Source organism: Mytilus edulis, chromosome 12, assembly GCF_963676685.1.
Source record: "Mytilus edulis chromosome 12, xbMytEdul2.2, whole genome shotgun sequence".
Lineage (NCBI taxonomy): Eukaryota > Metazoa > Mollusca > Bivalvia > Mytilida > Mytilidae > Mytilus > Mytilus edulis.
The window spans coordinates 77,458,290-77,483,363 of record NC_092355.1 but is presented as its reverse complement, the minus strand read 5'-3'; the positions used below and the strand labels follow the sequence as shown (position 1 = coordinate 77,483,363).

At 33.8% G+C, this 25,074-nt stretch overlaps 1 protein-coding gene across 1 annotated transcript in view; it reads left to right on the top strand.

Annotated features, from left to right (window-relative positions):
* LOC139497210 (uncharacterized) overlaps window positions 1–25,074 on the top strand; it is a 49,989-nt gene that overhangs the window by 2,958 nt on the left and 21,957 nt on the right. The window contains exons 4-8 of the mRNA XM_071285326.1: window positions 8,018–8,089; window positions 11,348–11,399; window positions 16,850–17,110; window positions 21,348–21,785; window positions 24,028–24,188. Coding sequence (XP_071141427.1) covers window positions 8,018–8,089; window positions 11,348–11,399; window positions 16,850–17,110; window positions 21,348–21,785; window positions 24,028–24,188 — 984 coding nt within the window. The remainder of the gene's footprint in view (window positions 1–8,017; window positions 8,090–11,347; window positions 11,400–16,849; window positions 17,111–21,347; window positions 21,786–24,027; window positions 24,189–25,074) is intronic.

Sequence of the window (25,074 nt, the reverse complement as noted above, 5' to 3'; positions counted from 1 at the left end):
AAATATAGGAGGGTGTGGATAGGGTATACAGATGGGTCAACATTTATAATTAATTCTCCATAGGCGGTAATGGTAACGCAGTCCATATCGTTTACTTGAACATGTATGATGGCTCATATCGAAGCTGATACATTTATACATGTGTGGTTAAATTTTCGGGGTGGCAAGTGAGATTATTTTTTTCGCAAATTGCTGGACCCCAGAAGATGGTGATATCTCATGAAATAATCCCAAAATTCTGATCATAAAATTCAATAAAAAAATTGTCCTTTCTTATAATTTATTTCAGGTCAAATCTACATATTTCTTTTCCCATCACATCAGCAGCTCTATAAAACAGTTCTTATTGTTCATTTATGTCCATTTTTAAAATCACAGCATCTACAATTGTATGGTGGACTGATATTGTTTTTTAATTACATCATCTGAGTTCCTCATCTCAAGGTCCATTAGGGATCCTGACCCATATTAGATCAGCAAATGTCAGATTCCACTTGTATTGCAGTATAAATTCCATCGGTACACCTTTTCGAACAGTTTTTTTCTGCGTCTGAAATAAAATAAGTTAATTTTTAGTATTTTTAAATAAGCATGCTTATTACTGTTCCTTATATCTTTTAATAGAAAAAAGCACAAAATCCATATGTTATCAATTCGCAATTTAGACATTGATTAAGACTTTTCATAGCTTAAAGTGTCTTTCAACAAACCTTCATTACCTTAGCTTACTGACTTTATAAAAATCATCATATTTAGATAATAAATCATGAAAATTTTGTGTTTTTAACTGCAAATAAGGTAGATTTAAGGATTTTTTCACTCAGAAAATAATGTTTTTGATATTTGTTTCTTTCATAGAGAATGATAGAAGGAATAGAACATTTTTATTTTTATAACACTGTTAAGATCATTCACAGACCATTCTAAAACAGGTTTTAGTTTTAAAATCCATCAAGTAATAACCATTTTTGAGTTCTTTTTGTGCGATTGTTCAAATAGGGAAAAATTGTGCTTTTCTTTGGTGAAGATAACATTGTGATGTCATGACTTTATGATGTCATAATTTTTTAGAATTGTACAAACATAACAGAGTGTATATTTATTCAATAATGAAAGGGAAAAGGAAAAGAAACCAATATAAGGTTGGTAACCAAGCCAATCTATTGCGTTTTGTATCCCTTACAACAGATCAAGGTTGTGGTGTTAAAAATGGTGTTGCTCCATCTACTGCTCCATCTACACCTCCATATACACATGTTTTAAAAAATTTATCTATGCAAGTTTCACCTGCACCACCTAAACTTAAATTTTCTAATTCCACTACAGATTTGACACCTAAAAACACCACAGAATCTGTCTGGTTACCCAGCCTTACAGAAAAGGAATTCAAGCTGTACTTAAAAGAGAGTTACGATAAAAAATCTTATGTAGCCCCACAAACTGAAAAATGTGCAACTACAGTCAATCTACTAAGACCCAATAAATTGTCAGATGATTATTTAGATGAATATCTAGAGGAGAAAAGTACTGAAAATATAACAGTAGATAGAGATCTTAATAGTCTTATAATTTGTCATTTAAATAAAAGTCCAAAGTGTGTTTTTCCACATTTTGAACTGGTACAAGAGACTCTATGGGGTCTTAGTTGGATTTGGGAAATGAAGTGTACCAAGTGTAAATTTATTTCAGAAAAATATAAACTATTTAGAGAAATTAACACTTGACGTGATAGTGCTACAATTAACTATGGGTTTCATACTGGCGTGAATATTGGTAATGATAGCGCACAACTTCTTTTAACTGGTTCATGTATTCCTCCTATGTCACTATGAAACTGACAATCATGATATCATTGGTGTTCACCTTGTAAACAAACTTTGCTGGGTTGTTGCATCGTTACGCGGTAAAGGTTATGACATTGAATGTCCTAATCACGAGTACTGCACATCAAAAACAAATAGGTATGATCCTTTGAGTGAGAAGGATCTTGGGTATGAAATAGGTAAAAAAATTGCTAAACTTGATTTACTTGTGGACTATTGTACTACTGATGGGGATGCAAAAAGTGTACAAGGTTTACGAGAAGCAATGCAAGAAATATTTGACCCTTTATGGTCAGTAAATAGACTGGCAGATACTATACACCTGGGTCAAAGTCAGTTCCCTGAGGTATTGCGAGCAAAATTTAGTGTCGGTATGTTTCCTGGAGCTACTAAGGCCCAAAGGAATAATATTAAACATTGTGTTAAAACAGCTTTTGCCAATGATTTAAAATTACGTTCACAAGGTATAATGAAATGTTTATTTGCAAAATATAATGGTGGCCGACAACAAATTTCAAAATGTTTGCCCCGCATTGTTAAGTCTTTCGTGAATTGTTATAGTGGTAATTTATCGATACGTGTAGATGGAGCATACCACTATGTAATGGTGGTATAAAAACTAGTTGGTGGTACAAATCTATTAACCTTAGCAGTCATGGTTTACAAAATGGGTCTTTGAAACCAAATAAGACTGACAAATTATTAATAGAATCATTGTTAGAAATGAAACTTTCTCAGGCCGCATTAAATCAGATGCAATTGTTCAGCAATACTAATAAGTGTGAGTCCGTCAATAGGACAATTTCTTCATACCTACCTAAGAATAAGAATTTTTCAGGCAATGCATGCCTTAGGCCGTGCATCTGCAGCAGTCTTGAAAGTCAATAATAAAAGGGATGTTGCATTGGCTAAGACCCTAAAAGCTGTAGGTTGTGGTCTAGGTAGAAGTCCCGTGCGGTAGTGGCTCTGAAAAAAATACGTAAACGTGAAATATATGATTGTGCATATCAAAAAAGTTTACGTGTCAAATTAAACAGGTTAAAAGCTCGTAAAAAACAGGCTATCGATTTCTTGTTAAACAAGAGAGTGCCAAAAAGGTTGATTGGTGGATATAAAAAACATCAGTTAGAACCAAAGCTATGTCAGAATTCAAGTCGGAAAGAATTCGTTCCACAGCCAGGTTGTAGTTCTTGGCCAGATTAATATTTGTATTAAAAGGTTACACAATATGTTTTTTTTTCAGCCTTTCAGGAAGCTACTGCATATTTATTTATTTATTTATTTACAAGATTGGTCGTTTATATAAATATACAGTGTTAACTACGGTTCCTTATTTGTGCATTGTGATTAAAAATTCGTATGCATCATTAATTTCATTTGTTTACAACTCTGTCTTGTATTGTTTTGTCGTACTATTAAATTTCATGGCTGTATCATGTGTTTCAATCAGTTTACCTTAGAACTATCACATGGTTAGGTTTGAAATTAATGGTAAACCCTAGTGTTTAGTTTTTAGTGCTTACTGTTTTAATTTATTGACATAACTGCACGACTCGATTCTCAATTGATAGTGGTAAGATAATTGTTTCAAAGAATCCTGTTAAACTTTTGTGAAAGACGGTTTTAATTTTGCAGTGTTGGGAGAGTTTATGTTCTATATTGAAGGCAATTGTAGTGACCTGCAATACAAGTACCGTTCCATTTGAGTTAAGTTATATGACTTGTGTTTCTGTCTCTGACCTAGGTCTTCTGTATTTGGCATGTGTAGTGCATCATGACATAAGACATTGTTATGTGTACCATGGTGAACTTTCGTGCATGACTGCTGTGTATATTTTTGACATGGAACTATTGACCAGAATATGACTTTTTGACTCTTGACCTATGCACGTTGGGTGTGTCATCGGGATACAGTGTGTATATTACCTTGACCTCAAAATATAATTTCCAATTGACCTTGCTTCTGAATATGTGGCATGTAGATGTATTGTCATAAGATGGTGAGGGTAGTGGCAATAGAAACTTCATGTGAGCTTGACCTTTCGCCTCAATGTACAACTTGAATTTTTTGTTTGAATTAAGGTAACACGATACCAAAAGGCATATCTCCCGTTTTCCAAAATTTTTGGCATATGTGTACTTTGAATCGAGTTACAGTCGAATATGTTATAAAAAATGGGGGTCACCATTTTTTGTCGAGCCTGCAACTTTTGTTGCAGAAAGCTCGACATAGGGATAGTGATCCGGCGGCGGCGGCGGCTACGGCGGCTACGGCGGCGGTGTTAGCTAACTTCTTAAAAGCTTTATATTTTAGAAGGTGGAAGACCTGCATGCTTCATACTTTGTATATAGATGCCTCATGTTACGAAGTTTCGGTCAGTCACATGTCCAATGTCCTTGACCTCATTTTCATGGTTCAGTGACCACTTGAAAAAAAAGTTCAGATTTTTTGTAATGTTGAATTCTCTCTTATTATAAGTAATAGGATAACTATATTTGATATGTGCGTACCTTGAAAGGTCCTCATGTCTGTCAGACAGTTTTCACTTGACCTCGACCTCATTTCATGGATCAGTGAACAAGGTTAAGTTTTGGTGGTCAAGTCCATATCTCAGATACTACAAGCAATAGGGCTAGCATATTCAGTCTATGGAAGGACTGTAAGGTGTACATGTCCAACTGGCAGGTGTCATCTGACCTTGACCTCATTTTCATGGTTCAGTGGTTATAGTTAAATTTTTGTGTTTTGGTCTGTTTTTCTCATACTATATGCAATAGGTCTACTATATTTGTTGTATGGAATGATTGTAAGGTGTACCTATCTAGCGGGCAGATGTCATGTGAACTTGACCTCATTTTCATGGTTCAGTGGTCAAAGTTAAGTTTTTGAGTTTTGGTCTTTTTATCTAATACTATATGCCATAGGTCATCTATATTTGGTGTATGGAAATATTTTATGATCTTTATGTCAGTCGCGCAGGTTTTATTTGACCGTGACCTCATTTTCACGGTTCATTGCACAGTGTTAAGTTTTTGTGTTTTGGTCTATTTTTCTTAAACTATAAGTAATAGGTCAACTATATATGTTGTATAGAAGCATTGTTAGCTGTACATGTCTGCCTGGCATGGTTCATCTGACCTTGACCTCATTTTCAAGGTTCATTGGTCTTTGTTTAGTTATCTTGGTTAATGTTTAGTTTATGCGACAGTTGTATTAAAGCTTAGCTTTATACTTAGGACTATCAACATAATATCAATGATTTGTATAGAAGGCGAGACATTTCAGCGTGTGCACTCTTGTGTTTTTTTGTAATTTTCATAGGAAAACGTCAATTTTGGCGACAATTTTACTTAGGTATATAGGGGAAATGCTGTTTTTCCGGCTAACCTTTTTAGATTTTCGAATGGATGGCTATTTTCTTATATACGGAGAAAAACAAAAAAACTAACATAATATCCAGGATTGCAGAGTGAATCCATACACGTATAGAAACTCATATGTCACCATCCTTGTTTTTGAAATAAATGGCTTCAAAGTTGATCGATAGGCCTAGAATTTGACCAAAAACGTGTGACGTTATGGTGTACGGAATCTAACGTTATTCCTTCTCAGAGAAATGGAGAAAAACATATGTGTCGGAATCTGAATGAGTATATTTTATTTTCATATCCTCTGTCGACTTGTCGTAAAGTTCCTAGTAATACAATATAAAATTCTACTAAATCAGATTGATACAAACAAGCCAAGTTTGTATTCTGTTGTCTTATATTGTTATTCTTTTCTGTAGTCTCATATTTATTTTTCTCAGTGTAATGTTGTATATTTATTGAGTCTCATAAAGTGGGATATTGTTTCTGTACTTTTAGTATATATATATATATGCTGTTGTTTTATTTGTATAGTTGTTGGAGTGAGTGGTTTGCCAATACTCCTTGTCTATGCCTCTAATGTCAGTGATCAAAACACTTACTCAAAGTGATACTCTCATAATAGAGCAAATCTCAATTAATGTCCAAATATCATCCTTGTAATTGAGCAAATACCAGCTCCGAAAAACAATACCAAATGTAACATAAGGGATATATGTGTGTAAACCAAAAACATGGTCTTAGCAAATCATACTGGCTTAAAGCAGAAAGATATATTAGAATGAATAATAATTTTATTATAAAAAAACAATTAATCAATCTGGTTTTGGCCTTAGGGAAACACTCAACATAAAAGACAATTTTGAATTCCTACCTGAGCAAGTCAGCTTGCAACCTCCAGTGTGAGAGGAACCTGCCTGCCCAACAATACGTCAGCCGGGGAATGTGAAGCGAGGGTTCTCCACTTAGGTGATGAGACTAGGTGTCTCATCTGCAGCCGTTGTGTGCAAGGTCTGCATGGGAATAGCCCATATGCTAGTAGAGTAGCAGGGGTCTATCAAACTGGCGCTGGAATAAATTTGATAAAATTTTCCCCCGAAATGCTTGGGGATGAATGAAATTTTAGAAATAACCGGTGATAAAATTCCATCAAGGAATTGAAATTAATAAAATAAAATATATACCACTAGTAAAAACAGATGTTTCCCTTGTCATGAAACATAATTGAAGGTGTTAGGAAGGTGGACGGTGGGCGGTAAATTAAATAATATCACTGTAAAACTTATATCAGCTAGTCAAGCCTGCTATGAACCAAGAAAGTGGTATAATACACGTCTATAACCTATTTGAAATAATACACATATACAGTTGCAAACTTTCCAGAGGTGCTATCCAGCACTTTGATTTGTCATACCTTTCCGATGCTGTGATCAACAAGCGTTTTAAAATCAAGGTATTTTTGCATTGAAGAGTCTATATGATTTGGAATCAAGGAAAACAAACTGCCTTGCTGGCTTCACGATTTGTGTAGTGTTCAAGTGTGATATTTGAAAATAAAAAATCTGAAACATCTTTCAACCCACTGAGTGCCCCTTGATTGGCTTTGTCTTTTACCTCTGTTCCTGTTTAAAGGATAAAATCTTTGAGTAAAAATGGTCTGAATCGTGCTTTTAAATCAATCCTACTTTGTCTTCGACTTCGAACAGGTTGGACACAAGTCAGAAAATGTTGGATACATCAATTCCCTGCTTTAACCTCTTGTGTAAACAAGACCAGTTTAAATGTGTTTTTATTTTTCAGTTTATGGTATGAAATTTACAAAAGGGCACGTTTTACATTATAACTGTATCAGTTGCATTTGTACATACTTAAAGTATTCTAGGAACAACAAAACATACAAGTGAAACCTTGTTTTTTCTAGAACCTCGAAAAAACAGCATATCTTTTGTTTATAAATTAATTGACCAAGCTGCATGATTATTATGTTCACTTCTATTGAAAAGTTTTATTCATTAAATTTTAATTCCCAAGTCATTAAAATGTATTTTTGTCATCTCATAATTGATGATCAAGGTATGAGTTGGTGAACACAGGAATTGTTTTGTTGTGAGTTATGCATCAAATTATACTTGAAATAAGCTTGATTTTTAACTCATTAAACACTTGCTTTCATTACACATTGTTATCACATGAAGGATGTGTGCTTTTGTAGATTTGATACCATAAAATGAATAGGAAAAAGGAGGTCCCTGTATACTGTTTTTAACTGGGGTGTACACTGAATACAGGGAATACCCCACTTTTCTTGACTTATCTTACCTTGAAAAAACATAGAAAATGGAGAGAAGTGGGTGCAAACATATAAAGATTAGAGAATAATATTTGTGTGTTGAAATATAAAGGTTAGAGAATAATATTTGTGTGTTGAAATATACAGGACTCAATAATATGTCTAAAAAATTAGAAAAGAAAGTTAAAAATGAAGACCCCCCAAAGTCCCACATCCCTTATGTAGACATAAGGATACATTTACCAATCTTTAAACTGCAAAGAAAACGACAAAGATCAAATGGTAACAGATCAAGTTTTATTCATATGCTTTAAAAACAAAAGTAAAAAGCCTATTTAAAGTCTTCAAACAATTGTGAAAAATAATCTGAATGTCGTCTCATCAGTTATATGTAATGAAGGAATATAATCCGGTTAGCATCTATAAAAAAAAACACCACTCAGTTGCTACTTATACTAATTGTAAGATTTGTGTTACAAAAATCTTCTTTGTAGTTATCAGATGAAAACAATATAAAGATTTATCTGTATTTCAGGGTGATACTCCATACAATCTAGCAGCAGAAAAACAACAGAGGCAGTATAAAGAAGTGATGGAATACTTACAGGTACATATAGTGGTAGATATGGTGTTCAATTGCAAATGCTTACAAAAATAAGCTGTATTGGCAGATACCGACTGTAGTGACAACGAACAAATTAATGAATTCTTCAATGATGGCGATAGTGAAGACAATTTTGAGGGCTTCCGTCCTGCATGTTTTTACAATTTTGTAAATGGACAATTATTACGTGTCGCCAGAACTATTTACAGAACTTGGAGTATTAAATACTTATTCCTGTGGCACATTGAGAAAAAAATGTTTGGGGGTACCCGATGCCCTGAAAAAAAACCCCAACCTGAAGCTGAACTTATGTGTTATCAATGCTTTTATTTTGATCAAAAAGTATTCACCAGTAAATAAAACCAGAAAAGAACATTACATTTCAGGACATCTGTAGTAAATGCTCTCATTCAGAAGGCTGTGAGTACTCCCCGACCGCAAAATGCATTGTGTGTACCAAAATTTTTCAGGTGTACCATACACGCCAGAACTATTGAGTAATCCTCTTGCTTTCATTACACATTGTTATCACATGAAGGATGTGTGCTTTTGTAGATTTGATACCATAAAATGAATAGGAAAAAGGAGGTCCCTGTATACTGTTTTTAACTGGGGTGTACACTGAATACAGGGAATACCCCACTTTTCTTGACTTATCTTACCTTGAAAAAACATAGAAAATGGAGAGAAGTGGGTGCAAACATATAAAGATTAGAGAATAATATTTGTGTGTTGAAATATAAAGGTTAGAGAATAATATTTGTGTGTTGAAATATACAGGACTCAATAATATGTCTAAAAAATTAGAAAAGAAAGTTAAAAATGAAGACCCCCCAAAGTCCCACATCCCTTATGTAGACATAAGGATACATTTACCAATCTTTAAACTGCAAAGAAAACGACAAAGATCAAATGGTAACAGATCAAGTTTTATTCATATGCTTTAAAAACAAAAGTAAAAAGCCTGTATATTTCAACACACAAATATTATTCTCTAACCTGTATATTTCAACACACAAATATTATTCTCTAATCTTTATATGTTTGCACCCACTTCTCTCCATTTTCTATGTTTTTTCAAGGTAAGATAAGTCAAGAAAAGTGGGGTATTCCCTGTATTCAGTGTACACCCCAGTTAAAAACAGTATACAGGGACCTCCTTTTTCCTATTCATTTTATGGTATCAAATCTACAAAAGCACACATCCTTCATGTGATAAAAGTAAAAAGCCTATTTAAAGTCTTCAAACAATTGTGAAAAATACTCTAAATTATAGGGATTTTCTGGTAACTTAACGGAAAACTCTTGCCGTTTTTGGCACAACCTTTTTGATCTTTTGGTCCTCGATGCTGTTCAACTTTGTACTCGTTTCGGCTTTCAAACTTTTGTATCTGTGCGTCACACATAGGTCTTGTGTGGACAAAATACACTTCTGGCGTATTAAAATTTTGAACTTGTTGCCTTTTGTTGGCTGTTGTTCGTGTGATTCTTTGTCAATTGTGTTCTTCAATTTATTTATATTGTAGTCCTGTGTTGTCATTTTGATGTTATATTTCACATGGCCATAAAAGTGCGAGGTTTGGCATGCCACAAAACCAGGTTCAACCCACCATTTTTTCCTTTAAAAATGCCCTGTACCAAGTCAGGAATATGGTCATTGTTATATTATAGTTCGTTTCTGTGTGTATTACATTATAACGTTGTGTCGTTTGTTTTCTCTTATTTTTGAGTGTAAATTCACATTGCGATAAGACGTGTCACGGTACTTGTCTATCCCAAATTCATGTATTTGGTTTTGATGTTATATATATATATGTTATATTTGTTATTCTCGTGGGATTTTGTCTATATGTGTTACATTTTAGTGTTATGTCGTTGTTCTCCTCTTATATTTAATGCGTTTCCCTCGGTTTTAGTTTGTTATCCCGATTTTGTTTTTTGTCCATGGATTTATGAGTTTTGAACAGCGGTATACTACTGTTGCCTTTATTTCTTGCCTGCTGGTAAAAATTCTGCGCTGATTCTGGATAAACAGTTGTTATAGTTGCTTGATCAGCAATTTTGAACATTAATTTAGTAACATTCATTGTGTTATGTTCATACTGTTTATTACAATTTAACGTGTTTTTGTCCTTAATGAGTTTTTTTGACTCACCTGTTTAATACCTGCAGTATTACCTGTGACTTTTACAAGTTTTTTGCCAAGTATTTTTTTTACAAATATCTAATAATTACAAATGTTCTTGTTTTACAAAGTTTTATGTTTATTGAATTGTTGAAATATATTAAATCATAAAATTTTACCTTTGTATATCGTTATTTCCACTTGTACAGGTAAACAATGACTGCAGACACAAACAAACACAAAAAATTAAAAATCCAGAATCTAACTATATTTGTTCACATACAAGTAACTTTTATTGCTGTATAGTCAATATTTACAAAGATATAGCAATTTAAAGTAAACTGAGTCAATTGCACAAATAATTCATATTTTATTGATAAAATCAATGCCACAGTCTAAGGGTTAAACACCAAGAAGCAATAAATCCAATTTAGTTTTGGCAAAATTGCCGCAGTTCACGAGTGATACGTTCTTGTTTGAGTCTCTTGTTTAATTTTCATTTCTGCTTTTCATCTTAAAAACTATAAAACTTGGTTGAGCCAAAATGATCAGCAAGACTGGTTTTGGCACACAGTTTCCATTAAACACATATATTCTTGTTGCAGTGCATATTTTTTTGTGCAAAAATGCTGGGTTAGCGATAAACAAGCTTCTTCGAGTCTTAAATAATTTATTTATACCCCAAATACTACCTTAAAGGACAACAGTGGAACAGATCTATACTTGATTTACCCCCACATTTCATACTTCAAATGAACGTTATCCAAAAGTGGACGTAGAGATAATCAAGAAAAATGATAACAAGTGTGAGGTCACAGAATATTACAATATTATACAGTTGAAATAATTTTCCATTCAAAGGTGCATTTGCAAATAACATGAAGTAAGTTTATGTCTTCAAGAGGATGTTCTAAATTCAAAAACAACCTGTACACTTTAAGCTATGACTCTCTATTACTCTTGGGGCCACACATTTTCCGGAAAAATATTCAAATTTGTTCAATATATATAATATAATAATAATGTGAAACATTGTTATATATATTATTTTTGGGGGTTGATATTTTAGAAATTTAGAATTTCTACAAGTGACATGAGTCAAGATATATTCACTTTGCATATTCCTCATTTTTCAGACTGTCATGTCAGAGAAATCTCCAGGTGTTACTGCTGAACTAGAGATAAAAGGTATTTTTTAAAACTTTATATCATTATTATATATATAGTCGCTGGGCTTCCAAAATGTTGTATATGGCTTTTGTTGTTGTTGCTAAAACCTACATTTTCACACAAACTGACTTGATGGTAAGAAATCTCTGATGTTCCAAAATATTGGAAATAAGATTAATAACTATAATAGATAATAAACTATCAAGCTTTACCTTTAGCACCTTTCAAATATATGATATACACAACATAGTACGTACCACCAAATATATGATATACACAACATAGTACGTACCACCAAATATATGATATACACACCACTAAATATTTGATATACACGACATAGTAAGTACCACCAAATATATGATATACACGACATAGTAAGTACCACCAAATATATGATATACACGACATAGTAAGTACCACCAAATATATGATATACACAACATAGTAAGTACCACCAAATATATGATATACACGACATAGTAAGTACCACCAAATATATGAATACACGACATAGTAAGTACCACCAAATATATGATATACACGACATAGTAAGTACCACCAAATATATGATATACACGACATAGTAAGTACCACTAAATATTTGATATACACGACATAGTAAGTACCACCAAATATATGATATACACGACATAGTAAGTACCACCAAATATATGATATACACGACATAGTAAGTACCACCAAATATATGATATACACAACATAGTAAGTACCACCAAATATATGGTCTTATTTAGAATGCTATAGGACAAGCAATATTCTACTTTGCTAGAATTATTTCACCAAGCAAAAGGTAGCCATTGTATAGATGACACGCTGACATAAACGTTGTTAGAAATCAATAATTTTGTCTCACTAAAGTCTAAGAATGTGAGATATAAGGATCACACTCCAATCATGGCATGGCTCAGTGATCAAGGTTAAGTGTTCGTTGTCAAGTCGGTATCTTAGATGCTATAAACAGTAGTGTATTTGATGTATAAAATGATTGTAAGGTGAACAAGTCAGTCTGGCAGTTTTCATCTGACCTTGACCTCATTATCATTGTTTATTGGTCAATGTTGAGTTGTTGTGTTAAGTCTGTTTCTCGAATCAGGTATGCAATAGGTCAACTATATATGATTTATAGAATAGTTGTAAGGTGAACATGTTTGTCAGGCAGTTTTCAATTGACCTTGACCTCATTTTCATGGTTCATTGGTCATTTTCATGGTTCATTGGTCAATGTTAAGTTTGTGTGTTTTGTCTGTTTATTGTATCCTTTAACCAAAAGGTCAACTATATTTTGTATGGGATGATTGTTAGAGGTACAAGTCTGTCTGGCAAGATTCATCTGACCTTGACCTCATATTCATGGTTCTTTTATTGATGTTTTTTTCATTATAAGGTCTGTTTCTGGGTACTATAAGCATTAAGTCTATATTTGGTACATTGTATTTAAAATAAGGTATGGTGTGCATGTCTGTATTGCAGAGTTGATTGTAAACTTTTCATGTCAGGGTGTTTTGTGCCCAATTATATATGGTGCGTGCTTTTCACATCGTTGAATGCCTTGCAGTGACCTATCATTTCTTTTCTCCACTTATTTGAACTCTTGTGGATAGTTGTCTCATTGGCAATCCTACCACATATCCCCTTTATTATACCCCACGCAACGAAGTTGCGGAGGGTATAATGTTTTTGACCCGTCCGTCCGTCCGTCCGTCCGTCCATCAGTCCTGTTTCTTGTCATCGCAACTCCTCTCAAACCACACAACAGAATTTCACGAAACCTTTTCAGATAATAAGGACATACTATGTAGTCGTGCATATCGACGGGAAATTGCGATTCAATTTTTTTTCTAGGAGTTACGCCCCTTTAAACTTATTTACTTTAATGTACTACTGCAACAGTTTGTCATCGCAACTCCTCTCAAACCACACAACAGAATTTCACGAAACCTTTTCAGATAAGAAGGACATACTATGTAGTTGTGCATATCGACGGGAAATTGCGATTCAATATTTTTTCTAGGAGTTACGCCCCTTTGAACTTATTTACTTTCATGTACTACTGCAACAGTTTGTCATCGCAACTCCTCTCAAACCACACAACAGAATTTCACGAAACCTTTTCAGATAATAAGGACATACTATGTAGTTGTGCATATCGACGGGAAATTGCGATTCAATTTTTTTTCTAGGAGTTACGCCCCTTTAAACTTATTTTCTTTAATGTACTACTGCAACAGTTTGTCATCGCAACTCCTCTCAAACCACACAACAGAATTTCACGAAACCTTTTCAGATGATAAGGACATACTATGTAGTTGTGCATATCGACGGGAAATTGCGATTCAATTTTTTTTTCTAGGAGTTACGCCCCTTTGAACTTATTTACTTTAATGTATTACTGCAACAGTTTGTCATCGCAACTCCTCTCAAACCACACAACAGAATTTCATGAAACTTTGTAGATAATAAGGACATACTATGTAGATGTGCATATCAACAGGAAATTACAGTTCAATTTTTTTTCTAGGAGTTATGCCCCTTTGAACTTATTTGCTTCAATGTGCTTCTGCAACAGTTTGTCATCTCAACTCCTCTGAAAACACACAACAGAATTTCATGAAATTTTGTAGATAATAAGGACATACTATGTATATTGAAAGGAAATTATTATTCAATATTTTTTCTTATACAATTTTTTTTTCTTATACTTATTTAATTTCTCCAATGACAATGTGGGGACGTGGGGTATGTGAGCGTGCTCACTAAGGTTCTTTAATTTTAACTCAATTTCATTGTTCATTGGTTGAAGTTTAGTTTTCTTGGTTAGGTCTATTTCACAGATACTTTTAGCAAACGGTTAACTATATATTTTTATGGAATGATTTTAAGGCTTACATGGCAGATATTTACTACCTGCTTGCAGATACTTGATTTTTCAATGTTTTGAATGAACTTAATGAACTCAAATATTTTTGTCACACGTTTCTCTCAAGTACTGCAAAACAGAATGACTTTAAATTTGGTCAGCTGCTTGTTATTTCTGAGTTCTAATGTGTTTGCACTTTTCTGATCGTCAGACACCTACTTCTTGTTTTCCAATACTTTGAGTTAAGAGTGGAGGTATGCTCAGTCGGAAAGCAAGCCCTTACAAACGACCGTTGTTTCTACTTTCTATAGACAACAATGGGACTGATATAAAGGGGTCTTAATTAAAATTCATAGAATTTTTTAATAATTTGTCAAAATGTAGTTTTTAATCATGCTTTTTTTCCAAAATATTATAAACAGTATGGGTCACCAGACTTTTTTTCAAGCTACAGGTTGTGCAAAATTGTCAGATTTTGTATAGATTATGCATGGAAGATCCAATTTTGTGTGATAAAAAGAAAACAACACCATGTAATTTTAAGATAAAATGTGAGAAGATAGCTCTTATAACATGCTTTTCGATCAGAAAAAAATGGGGTCGCCAGACTTGTTTTCTTGCTTCATATTAAAATATGTAAATTCACAACACTTTCTATTATAAAAATTACTTAAACAAGGTATTTCCCCTACCATCTGAGTTAAGTCTCTTATGTGGTAGAGTTGAATAAAAATGAATCAAACATTTATAATTTTCTATATCAACATGAAAAGTCTTACACATGAATTAAATACTACTCTAAAAATTTGAACATTTCATTAAAGATCTAGACCAATTGTTATTTGCCACTTCAAAATCCAAGATGGAGGGAGACACCCGCCATTCTGAAGTTGCCTTATACTGCGGGAAAATGAAATTGGCGGCAATTTAGAAATTTTCTGTTTCTGTTTCTGTTTCTTACTTCCCATTGGAGTCAGAAATTGATGTCTTGAGCATGTGTCTTGTTAGAAAATATAATTAGAATTATGCAAATTGTCTGTTAGTTTTTTGTCGAGCCTGCAACTTTTGTTGCAGAAAGCTCGACATAGGGATAGTGATCCGGCGGCGGCTACGGCGGCGGCGGCGGTGTTAGCTCACTTCTTAAAAGCTTTATATTTTAGAAGGTGGAAGACCTGGATGCTTCATACTTTGTATATAGATGCTTCATGTTACGAAGTTTCCGTCAGTCACATGTCCAATAACCTTGACCTCATTTTCATGGTTCAGTGACTACTTGAAAAAAAAGTTCAAATTTTTTGTAATGTTGAATTCTCTCTTATTATAAGTAACAGGATAACTATATTTGATATGTGCGTACCTTGCAAGGTCCTCATGTCTGTCAGACAGTTTTCACTTGACCTCGACCTCATTTCATGGATCAGTGAACAAGGTTAAGTTTTGGTGGTCAAGTCCATATGTCAGATACTATAAGCAATAGGGCTAGCATATTCAGTCTATGGAAGGACTGTAAGGTGTACATGTCCAACTGGCAGGTGTCATCTGACCTTGACCTCATTTTCATGGTTCAGTGGTTATAGTTAAATTTTTGTGTTTTGGTCTGTTTTTCTCATACTATATGCAATAGGTCTACTATATTTGTTGTATGGAATGATTGTAAGCTATAAATGTCTAGCGGGCAGATGTCATGTGACCTTGACCTCATTTTCATGGTTCAGTGGTCAAAGTTAAGTTTTTGAGTTTTGGTCTTTTTATCTAATACTATATGCCATAGGTCAACTATATTTGGTGTATGGAAATATTTTATGATCTTTATGTCAGTCGCGCAGGTTTTATTTGACCGTGACCTCATTTTCACGGTTCATTGCACAGTGTTAAGGTTTTGTGTTTTGGTCTATTTTTCTTAAACTATCAGTAATGGGTCAACTATATATGTTGTATAGAAGCATTGTTAGCTGTACTTGTCTGCCTGGCATGGTTCATCTGACCTTGACCTCATTTTCAAGGTTCATTGGTCTTTGTTTAGTTATCTTGGTTAATGTTAAGTTTATGTGACAGTTGTAATAAAGCTTAGCTTTATACTTAGGACTATCAACATAATATCAATGATTAGTATAGAAGGCGAGACATTTCAGCGTGTGCACTCTTGTTTACTATTTTCACCAATAAACTTGCATTAAATAACTTTTACAGAAATATAAAAAATAATACAGACATTTTGTATCTCAAAGTAAAAAAACCTATTTAAAGTCTACAGATATGTCACCCCATATGAAACCCAATTGAACTAAATTCCAAAAGAAAGACATTTTTTGACATTGTAGTTTTTTTTGTCTGAAACATGGATATCAACATGCATGTGAAACGAATGTACACAACATTTAGTGTGTTTCAATCAATTATTTAAATTATGTTCACTTGTAAATAACAGCATATAGATCTATAATGCAGCAAGAAACTCCGCACCCGAAGGTCTTTCAGCTGGGCCCTAAACAAATATCTATACTGGTTCAGTGACAATGAACGTCATACTAAACTCTGAATAATACTTGTAAATAACAGCATATGACTCTATGCCATATCTTTGTAGATGATGTAGTTCCAACTGAAATAAAAAAAATGGCTGACAAAAGATCTATTGATTTGTACCTCAAATTACTCGAGTCAGGATCTGAGAAAAAGAGAGACATACGTTTAGTAGTTGTTGGAAAACAAGGTGCTGGAAAGACATCATTGATTAGAAGATTGTTTGGTGAAGACATTACAGATGTAACCAGTACAAATGGAATCAAAATTCACAAAATAAAATGCAAAGCAATGTCTGATGATGGCATATGGAATAAGTTAGATGGTATGATGTTAACTCTTAAAAAAGAAAATATTTACAGTTTTTAATTTTCCGACTTATTGCAAGAGTTCCAAGTGGTGAAGTTCAAATCGTCCTTTTGTAAATTTTAAGACTTAAATGAGGAGTTGGTTAACAATTATGGAAGATCTGTTTCTTAGTTGACAATGCATTTGTTCCTATTTTCGTAACTACAATCCTGTCCCTTGTTCCTTAATGTTACCACCTGAGTTACATTTATCACCGGGTTTGTATTAATATAAGCAACATGGTTGATGCCACATATGGAGCAGGATCTGCTTGCCGTTTCGGAGCACCTGAGACCACCCCAAGTTATTGGTATAGTTCGTGTTGCTCAGTCTTTAGTTTTTGATGTTGTGTGTTGTGTACTATTGTCAGTTTATTTTCGACTTATGAGTTTGAATATCCCTTTGGTATTCCTCACCTTTCATTAATTGCAAGTTATGATCAGACAAACAGTGACTTTAAATATGGAGAAGAGCAAACCCTGCAAACGCTAATGTCAGGTTCAGTGTTTACTGCCCTGTCTCTGAAAACAAGACTAAAATGTTTAAGCTCAGTCAACTACTAAAATAGCATCATGTAAGATATCATTGCATACATTTTTTGTGGCTCTATTTAAAGTTCTAGACGCATTAGGGAAATTGACCCAGATTTGGGGCAGGGTTCATCTGAGCTTTTCATAATTCTTTGGTCAATATTGAATTGTATCGTGATAAGGTCTGTTATTAGATACTTTAACTGATGGGCTAACTATATTGGATTTATAGAACAACTGTGATGTGTACATCTCAATATAATTGGGTTTAAACAATCTTGACCTTATTTAATGGATCATTTATTATTGTGCTAAGTTTATTTAATACATGTATTAAGACATTATTCTTTTAGACATTTAACTTCAAATACAATCCTTTCAATTCAGCAGGCTAGATATTTTAGCGTATGCACTCTTGTTAGCTCATCTGACTACTTGGGCAAAACATTACCCCCTTTTAATTTCTTACAAAAGTAATAGAGTGATTTTTTGTTAATGGCTAATTTTGGAAAATTTAGAGTTTTAAACTAGACCCCCCTATTTATTTTTAGCCTGCCTGACCCATGTGACCAAGTGATTTAATCTCATTACTTCGCATCCAGCATCATCTGTAAACATTTACAAACATCTTCTTCACTAAAACTACTTGATCAATTGAAATCAAACTTGGCCTCAATCATTCTTGGTCTATTTGCTGTACATGCTATATAGATATAAGTCTATACATATAACCAACCATCTTGTATTAGTACTGTTATGCAAATTTTTAGATAAGCACGTCTAAACAAGTGACATATTCATAACTACTCTAAACATCAACACAACAATTTTTAAATCAGCAAATTTACTGAAGCAAATCTTTGTTCTTCCCTCACCGGGATTCAAACTCATGCTATTGGGATATCGAGAATACACCACCTGCACTTTGTCCATCGCTATAGACTACTAGGCCACCTAGACAGAACTTAATAATTTAGCTTTCGAAGGCCTAGTGTTATCTTTCCTCGTCAGTAGAATCTAGAGTTGTAACACAGTACATGATATATAAGACATGATGATGGAATTGATTGCAGATTAGCAAAATATCTATCGTAAAGGATTGTATGATACAGTCACAGAAATAAAGTACGTCTGAACAAGTGACAACTCTACGACAGATCCATCCATTGGATCACCAATGAAGGTGATACATGGCTGAGAACACATATAATATTCATAACTTCTCTACATAGAGTTGTGTTAGTGATGGACACAGTGCAGGCGGTGTTGTCTCGATGTCCCAATAGTATGAGTTCGAATCCCGGCGAGGGAAGAACAAAAAATTGCTTCTGCAAATTTGCAGATTGAACATTGTTGTGCTGATATTTAAAGTAGTTCTGCAGATCCTTCTTGAACACCTAAGATCGCCTGCAGTTTTCAGTGGCGTTTCAGTTGACTTAAGTCTTTAGTTTTTCTATGATATATTGTGTATATTGTTATTTGTTATTTAATTATTTATTGGGGGTTTTTTTTGCCATGGCATTGTCATTTTTTTTAACTTATGGGTTTGAATATTCCTTTGGTATCCTTTGCCTCTATTTTATAGTGAATGCATGTTTACCTACTTTGTGATTTTTTTGTCAATTATAATTGCGGAAGCTTCTCTTCTTATAGCATGTATTTTTAAAGTTTGAATATATTAGGGTAGTACAGAAACCACCTTTATTATTTTGACTATGTACACCTTTCAGATGTATTTTTAGCTCACCTGGCCCGAAGGGCCAAGTGAGCTATTCCCATCACTTTGCGTCCGTCGTCGTCCGTCGTCGTCCGTCGTCCGTCGTCGTCCGTCGTCGTTAACTTTTACAAAAATCTTCTCCTCTGAAACTACTGGGCCAAATCAAACCAAACTTGGCCACAATCATCATTGGGGTATCTAGTTTAAAAAATGTGTGGCGTGACCCGGTCAACCAACCAAGATGGCCGCCACAGCTAAAAATAGAACATAGGGGTAAAATGCAGTTTTTGGCTTATAACTCAAAAACCAAAGCATTTAGAGCAAATCTGACAAGGGGTAAAAATGTTTATCAGGTCAAGATCTATCTGCCCTGAAATTTTCAAATGAATCGGTCAATCGGTTGTTGGGTTGCTGCCCCTGAATTGGTAATTTTGAGGAAATTTTGCTGTTTTTGGTTATTATCTTGAATATTATTATAGATAGAGGTAAACTGTAAACAGCAATAATGTTCAGCAAAGTAAGATCTACAAATAAGTCAGCATGACCAAAATGGTCAGTTGACCCGTTTAGGAGTTATTGCCCTTTATAGTCAATTTTTAACCATTTTTCGTAAATTAAAGTAATCTTTTACAAAAATCTTCTCCTCTGAAACTATTGGGCCAAATTAATCCAAACTTGGCCACAATCATCTTTGGGGTATCTAGTTTAAAAAATGTGTGGCATGACCTGGTCAACCAACCAAGATGGCCGCCACCGCTAAAAATAGAACATAGGGGTAAAATGCAGTTTTTGGCTTATAACTCAAAAACCAAAGCATTTTGAGGAAATCTGACATGTGATAAAAATGTTTATCAGGTCAAGATCTATCTGCCCTGAAATTTTCAGATGAATCGGTCAATCCGTTGTTGGGTTGCTGCCCCTGAATTGGTAATTTTGAGGAAATTTTGCTGTTTTTGGTTATGATCTTGAATATTATTATAGATAGAGATAAACTGTAAACAGCAATAATGTTCAGCAAAGTAAGATCTACAAATAAGTCAACATGACCAAAATGGTCAGTTGACCCGTTTAGGAGTTATTGCCCTTTATAGTCAATTTTTACCATTTTTCGTAAATTAAAGTAATCTTTTACAAAAATCTTCTCCTCTGAAACTATTGGGCCAAATTAATCCAAACTTGGCCACAATCATCTTTGGGGTATCTAGTTTAAAAAATGTGTGGCATGACCTGGTCAACCAACCAAGATGGCCGCCACCGCTAAAAATAGAACATAGGGGTAAAATGCAGTTTTTGGCTTATAACTCAAAAACCAAAGCATTTTGAGGAAATCTGGCAGGAATAAAAAAGTTTATCAGGTCAAGATCTGCCCTGAAATTTTCAGATGAATCGGTCAATCGGTTGTTGGGTTGCTGCCCCTGAGTTGGTAATTTTGAGGAAATTTTGCTGTTTTTGGTTATTATCTTGAATATTATTATAGATAGAGATAAATTGTAAACAGCAATAATGTTCAGCAAAGTAAGATCTACAAATAAGTCAACATGACCAAAATGGTCAGTTGACCCCTTAAGGAGTTATTGCCCTTTATAGTCAATTTTTAACAATTTTCATTAATTTGGTAAATTTATGTAAATTTTTACCAAATATAGTTCTCTGTTACTAATGGGCAAAGTTCATTATAGATATAATTGTAAGAAGCAAAATCGTTCAGTAAAGAAAGAACTTCAAACACATCACCATCACCAAAATACAATTTTGTCATGAATCCATTTGTGTCCTTTGTTTAATATGCACATAGACCAAGGTGAGCGACACAGGCTCTTTAGAGCCTCTAGTTAAAGTTTGAATATGTTAGGGTAGACAAAGTCCACTGTGTAACGGTTTATTGCTTTTTTTATTCCTTTGTACTAAACGTTTCCTTATTTCTACTGACTCAGAAATAAACTGAGATGTTTATTTTTTAATGATAGAAAAAAATGAAGCAACTGAAGCTCTTGGAAGACTATTGAAAGAATTTGAGGAACAACTTCAGGACAAAGGAACTAAAGAAAAACCAGTAGAATCACACATGGCCATTAAGGACAAAAGACCAGCAATATCTTATGATGAATCAATGAAATCAGAGACAGTATCCATGCAACCGAAAATAATAAGACCTCTAGAAGAACCTCTAGTAACACCTCAACAGTCAAGCCAATCCTCTGAACAAGCAGCAAGGGATTTTGAAACCATGCTAACCGCTAAGTCTAAAGTTGATAGACATGACAAAGAGGAATATGCCACATTTTTGCTATGGGATTTTGCAGGGGATGAAGAATTTTACCACACACATCAAACCTTTCTGTCCCAAGATGCAGTGTATCTTGTTGTAACAAAACTCAATGAAGCAGATGATTCTAGTGCACAAGGTAATATTTCATATTGATTAATGAGTAAGTTTAACAATTAGATTTCATTTTTTTTTTAGCTTTAAAGATACTTTTACCAAAACTCTTGTCCTCAAGCAGACTGTCGTAATTTTAAATTTTGTTAATTTTAATTTAGCTTCTACAATATGGGTTGATATGGAAAGCGTGATTGAAGTTTCAAAATGGTTATTAGTTCATATATTTAAAAGGAGTATAATGCATATGTGTCTTTGTCATTCATTTAATAGTTTGCACTATCACCCTTAATTCGATCATTTAGTTATATGTGATATTCAATTTAAAATACTGATTGTTCTGTAATTTTATATTAACTTTGATAGCAATATTTAAGTGACAAATATTTAGTAAGCGTCCAGGTTTTCAATCATTCATACTAGCATTAGGAGATAGCGCAAATGTATTTTCAATTACTATCCAACAAAACTCACGACAGTGATAAACAATGATTATGTGTGATGCCGATGGATTCAAAAATATAGATAAAAAGAAGAGTGACATGATAGTTTACGTTTTTTGAATGAACCGCAGACATAATTAGTACGTGTAAAGATAGGACTTTTTACCAACACTAAACTACCCTTTGTTAACCCACTTTCCTATGAAATCTTGGGTTGGGGTCTAGGGTGCCATGCCATCAGTACATCATAGGTCACTGGTATGCTGTATAGCCTGTATAGGTGATTAAGTTTTGTATACAGGGCTTGAAATCTTGGATTATTTAAATACCGGGCGAGTATTTGAAAAAAATCCAGTGTGAAAGGGGAAATTGGGGATGTAAATCGCAAACTAGATCATATTGCAAGAGATTGTTGTTATTTTGCAGTGGAAGGAAAATTCACTCATTAACGGGCAATCATTTAAATGTTCTAGAATTTTTAACTTCGTTATATCAAAAAAGGTTTAGGAAACAGTGCTATTAACATTGCCAGAAGTATGGTATCTTCATTTATGTGTTTGAATCAAGAGAAAATTGTTGGTCAATGGCCATTTATGAAGCGAGTTCTTAAAGGTATATTCAATATTAAGCCATCATTACCAAGAGATCAGATAACCTTGGACGTTGAAGTCGTGCTAAAAGACATTGACACCAGTTTATATGTTATATTTAGGTGTTTGATCATAAAGCCAGTTACACTTGTTAACAGTTCTAAGGTTACAAACCATTCATAGTTTAGATTTAGATGATATAACTGTTACAGATAGTAGTTTATTGATATGTTCGAAGCCAGGGAGGCATGTACTAGCCATTGAGTTGCCAGCTTTTATTGAGGACAGAAGGATGTGTATTGTAAATGTTCTAAAAGAGTACTTAGTTAGAACATCATGTTTTGGGAAAACTCAAAAAATAATCTTGAGCTGTATAAAACCATATTCTTATGAGTCTAGCACTCTTGGACGTTGGGTTAAAATTGTTTTACAAATGGCTGATGTAGACATAATTTTATATAACCACATAGTACTAGATCAGCCAGTACATGTGCTACTTCCGTTGATACAACTTTAAGAGTGACAGATTGGTCAGATTAATCAACATTCAGGAATGTCTATAATAAACCTGTTTCGAAACATAATTATGATGATAGTTATAGTGTTAGGGTTTTGAGAAGTTTTACTCTTGTCAAATTCTGATGAGTCTGATGTATAATGAAAACAGATATGTTAGATTTAGTATGAACAAAAAAAGTAAACTCACAAAAATACTGAACTCTGAGGTAAAGTATCACTGAACTAGTATATTTTTGTTTAGGGGCCAGCTGAAGGGCGCCTCCTGGTGCGGGAATTTCTCGCTACATTGAAGACCTGTTGGAGACCTTCTGCTGTTGTTTTTTCTATGGTCGGGTTGTTGTCTCTTTGACACATTCCCCATTTACATTCTCAATTTTATTATTTAATTAAATATCAAAGGTACCAGGATTATAATTTGATACGCTAGACGCGCATTTCGTCTACATAAGAATCATCAGTGACGCTCAGATCAAAATAGTTATAAAGCCAAACAAGTACATAGTTGAAGAGTATTGAGGACCCAAAATTCTAAATGTTGTGTCATATATGGCAAAGGTAATCTATTCCTGGGATAAGAAAGCCCTTAGTTTTTCGAAAAAAATGTAAAGTTTCGTAACAGGAAATCTATGAAAATAACCATATAATTTATATTCATGTCAATACAATTATACTTGAATAAATGCTGATATGAAATTGTTGTACTTTGACTTTGTAGCTTTATTCCGACTCTGGATTGACTCAATACATTGCTACAGTAGACTGGAAGAGGGAAATATCATATCGGATGACAAGACGACAACGTCAGGTTATCTTGATCCACCAATAGTTATTGTTGGTACATGGAAAGATGCTGTAGATGTCTCAGAAGCTGAAACGGTATATGATGTTTACAAATTTTATAAAGACACTTTGCTATTGATTCATGTATTCATGGATTTTTCTAGCATTCCACAGGGTCCAGTTTTTGGACCCATTCCCAACGGCAAAAACCCTACATTTTTCCCAATTTTGGGAGTAAAATTCCCAAATGATCACAAAATTTATTTTCATCTTTATTATTCATGAGGCTTAAATTAAAATATTGTTTGTTTGCCCTTTACCGACCGACCCTATAAATTCGTTCCGCCTGAAAAACTTTTATTTGTATTTACCAGCAAGATTTTATTTTATTTCATTTTTTCGTTCCTACCAAAAATCTTATATTTGTATTTCCCGCTCAAAACATTTTTACCGGAATCTTCGGGTTTTATCTTTAACGTATAAGGTCCGGTCCGTTTGGTATCACCTGAGCCTTTGACATGAACACTTGCATTTGAAGTTTCAATGCATTTGTTTGAAATCGATATTGAACGCTTCCTGAAATCATGATATGACATACGTTACTCTGTACCTTTATACTTAAAGAGCAGGGTTCATTTACAAAAAAGTTCGTTTGATACAAAATTATCAACGTGTGTACAAAATAATTTGTAAACCGACGTTGTGTTCTATGTAGGGATTGCCTTTTGTGATCCGCAGATCAGGATGATTATGTTAACGATGTCGATATATTATTTATATCTGACATGAACCAAAAGTGACAAAACCCTGTAAAGTGGAGAATATCTGGCAGTAAAATCGCCAAGTTTTCCATACAGATCATTTATAAATGCGATGTAAAATACGTGACAATTGAGTTGTAAGTCTTGTAGCATTTTTATTGGAAACCACTTTTAGGCACACACGAAATTTTTAACCCTCTATGGACTTTTTCTACTAGTAA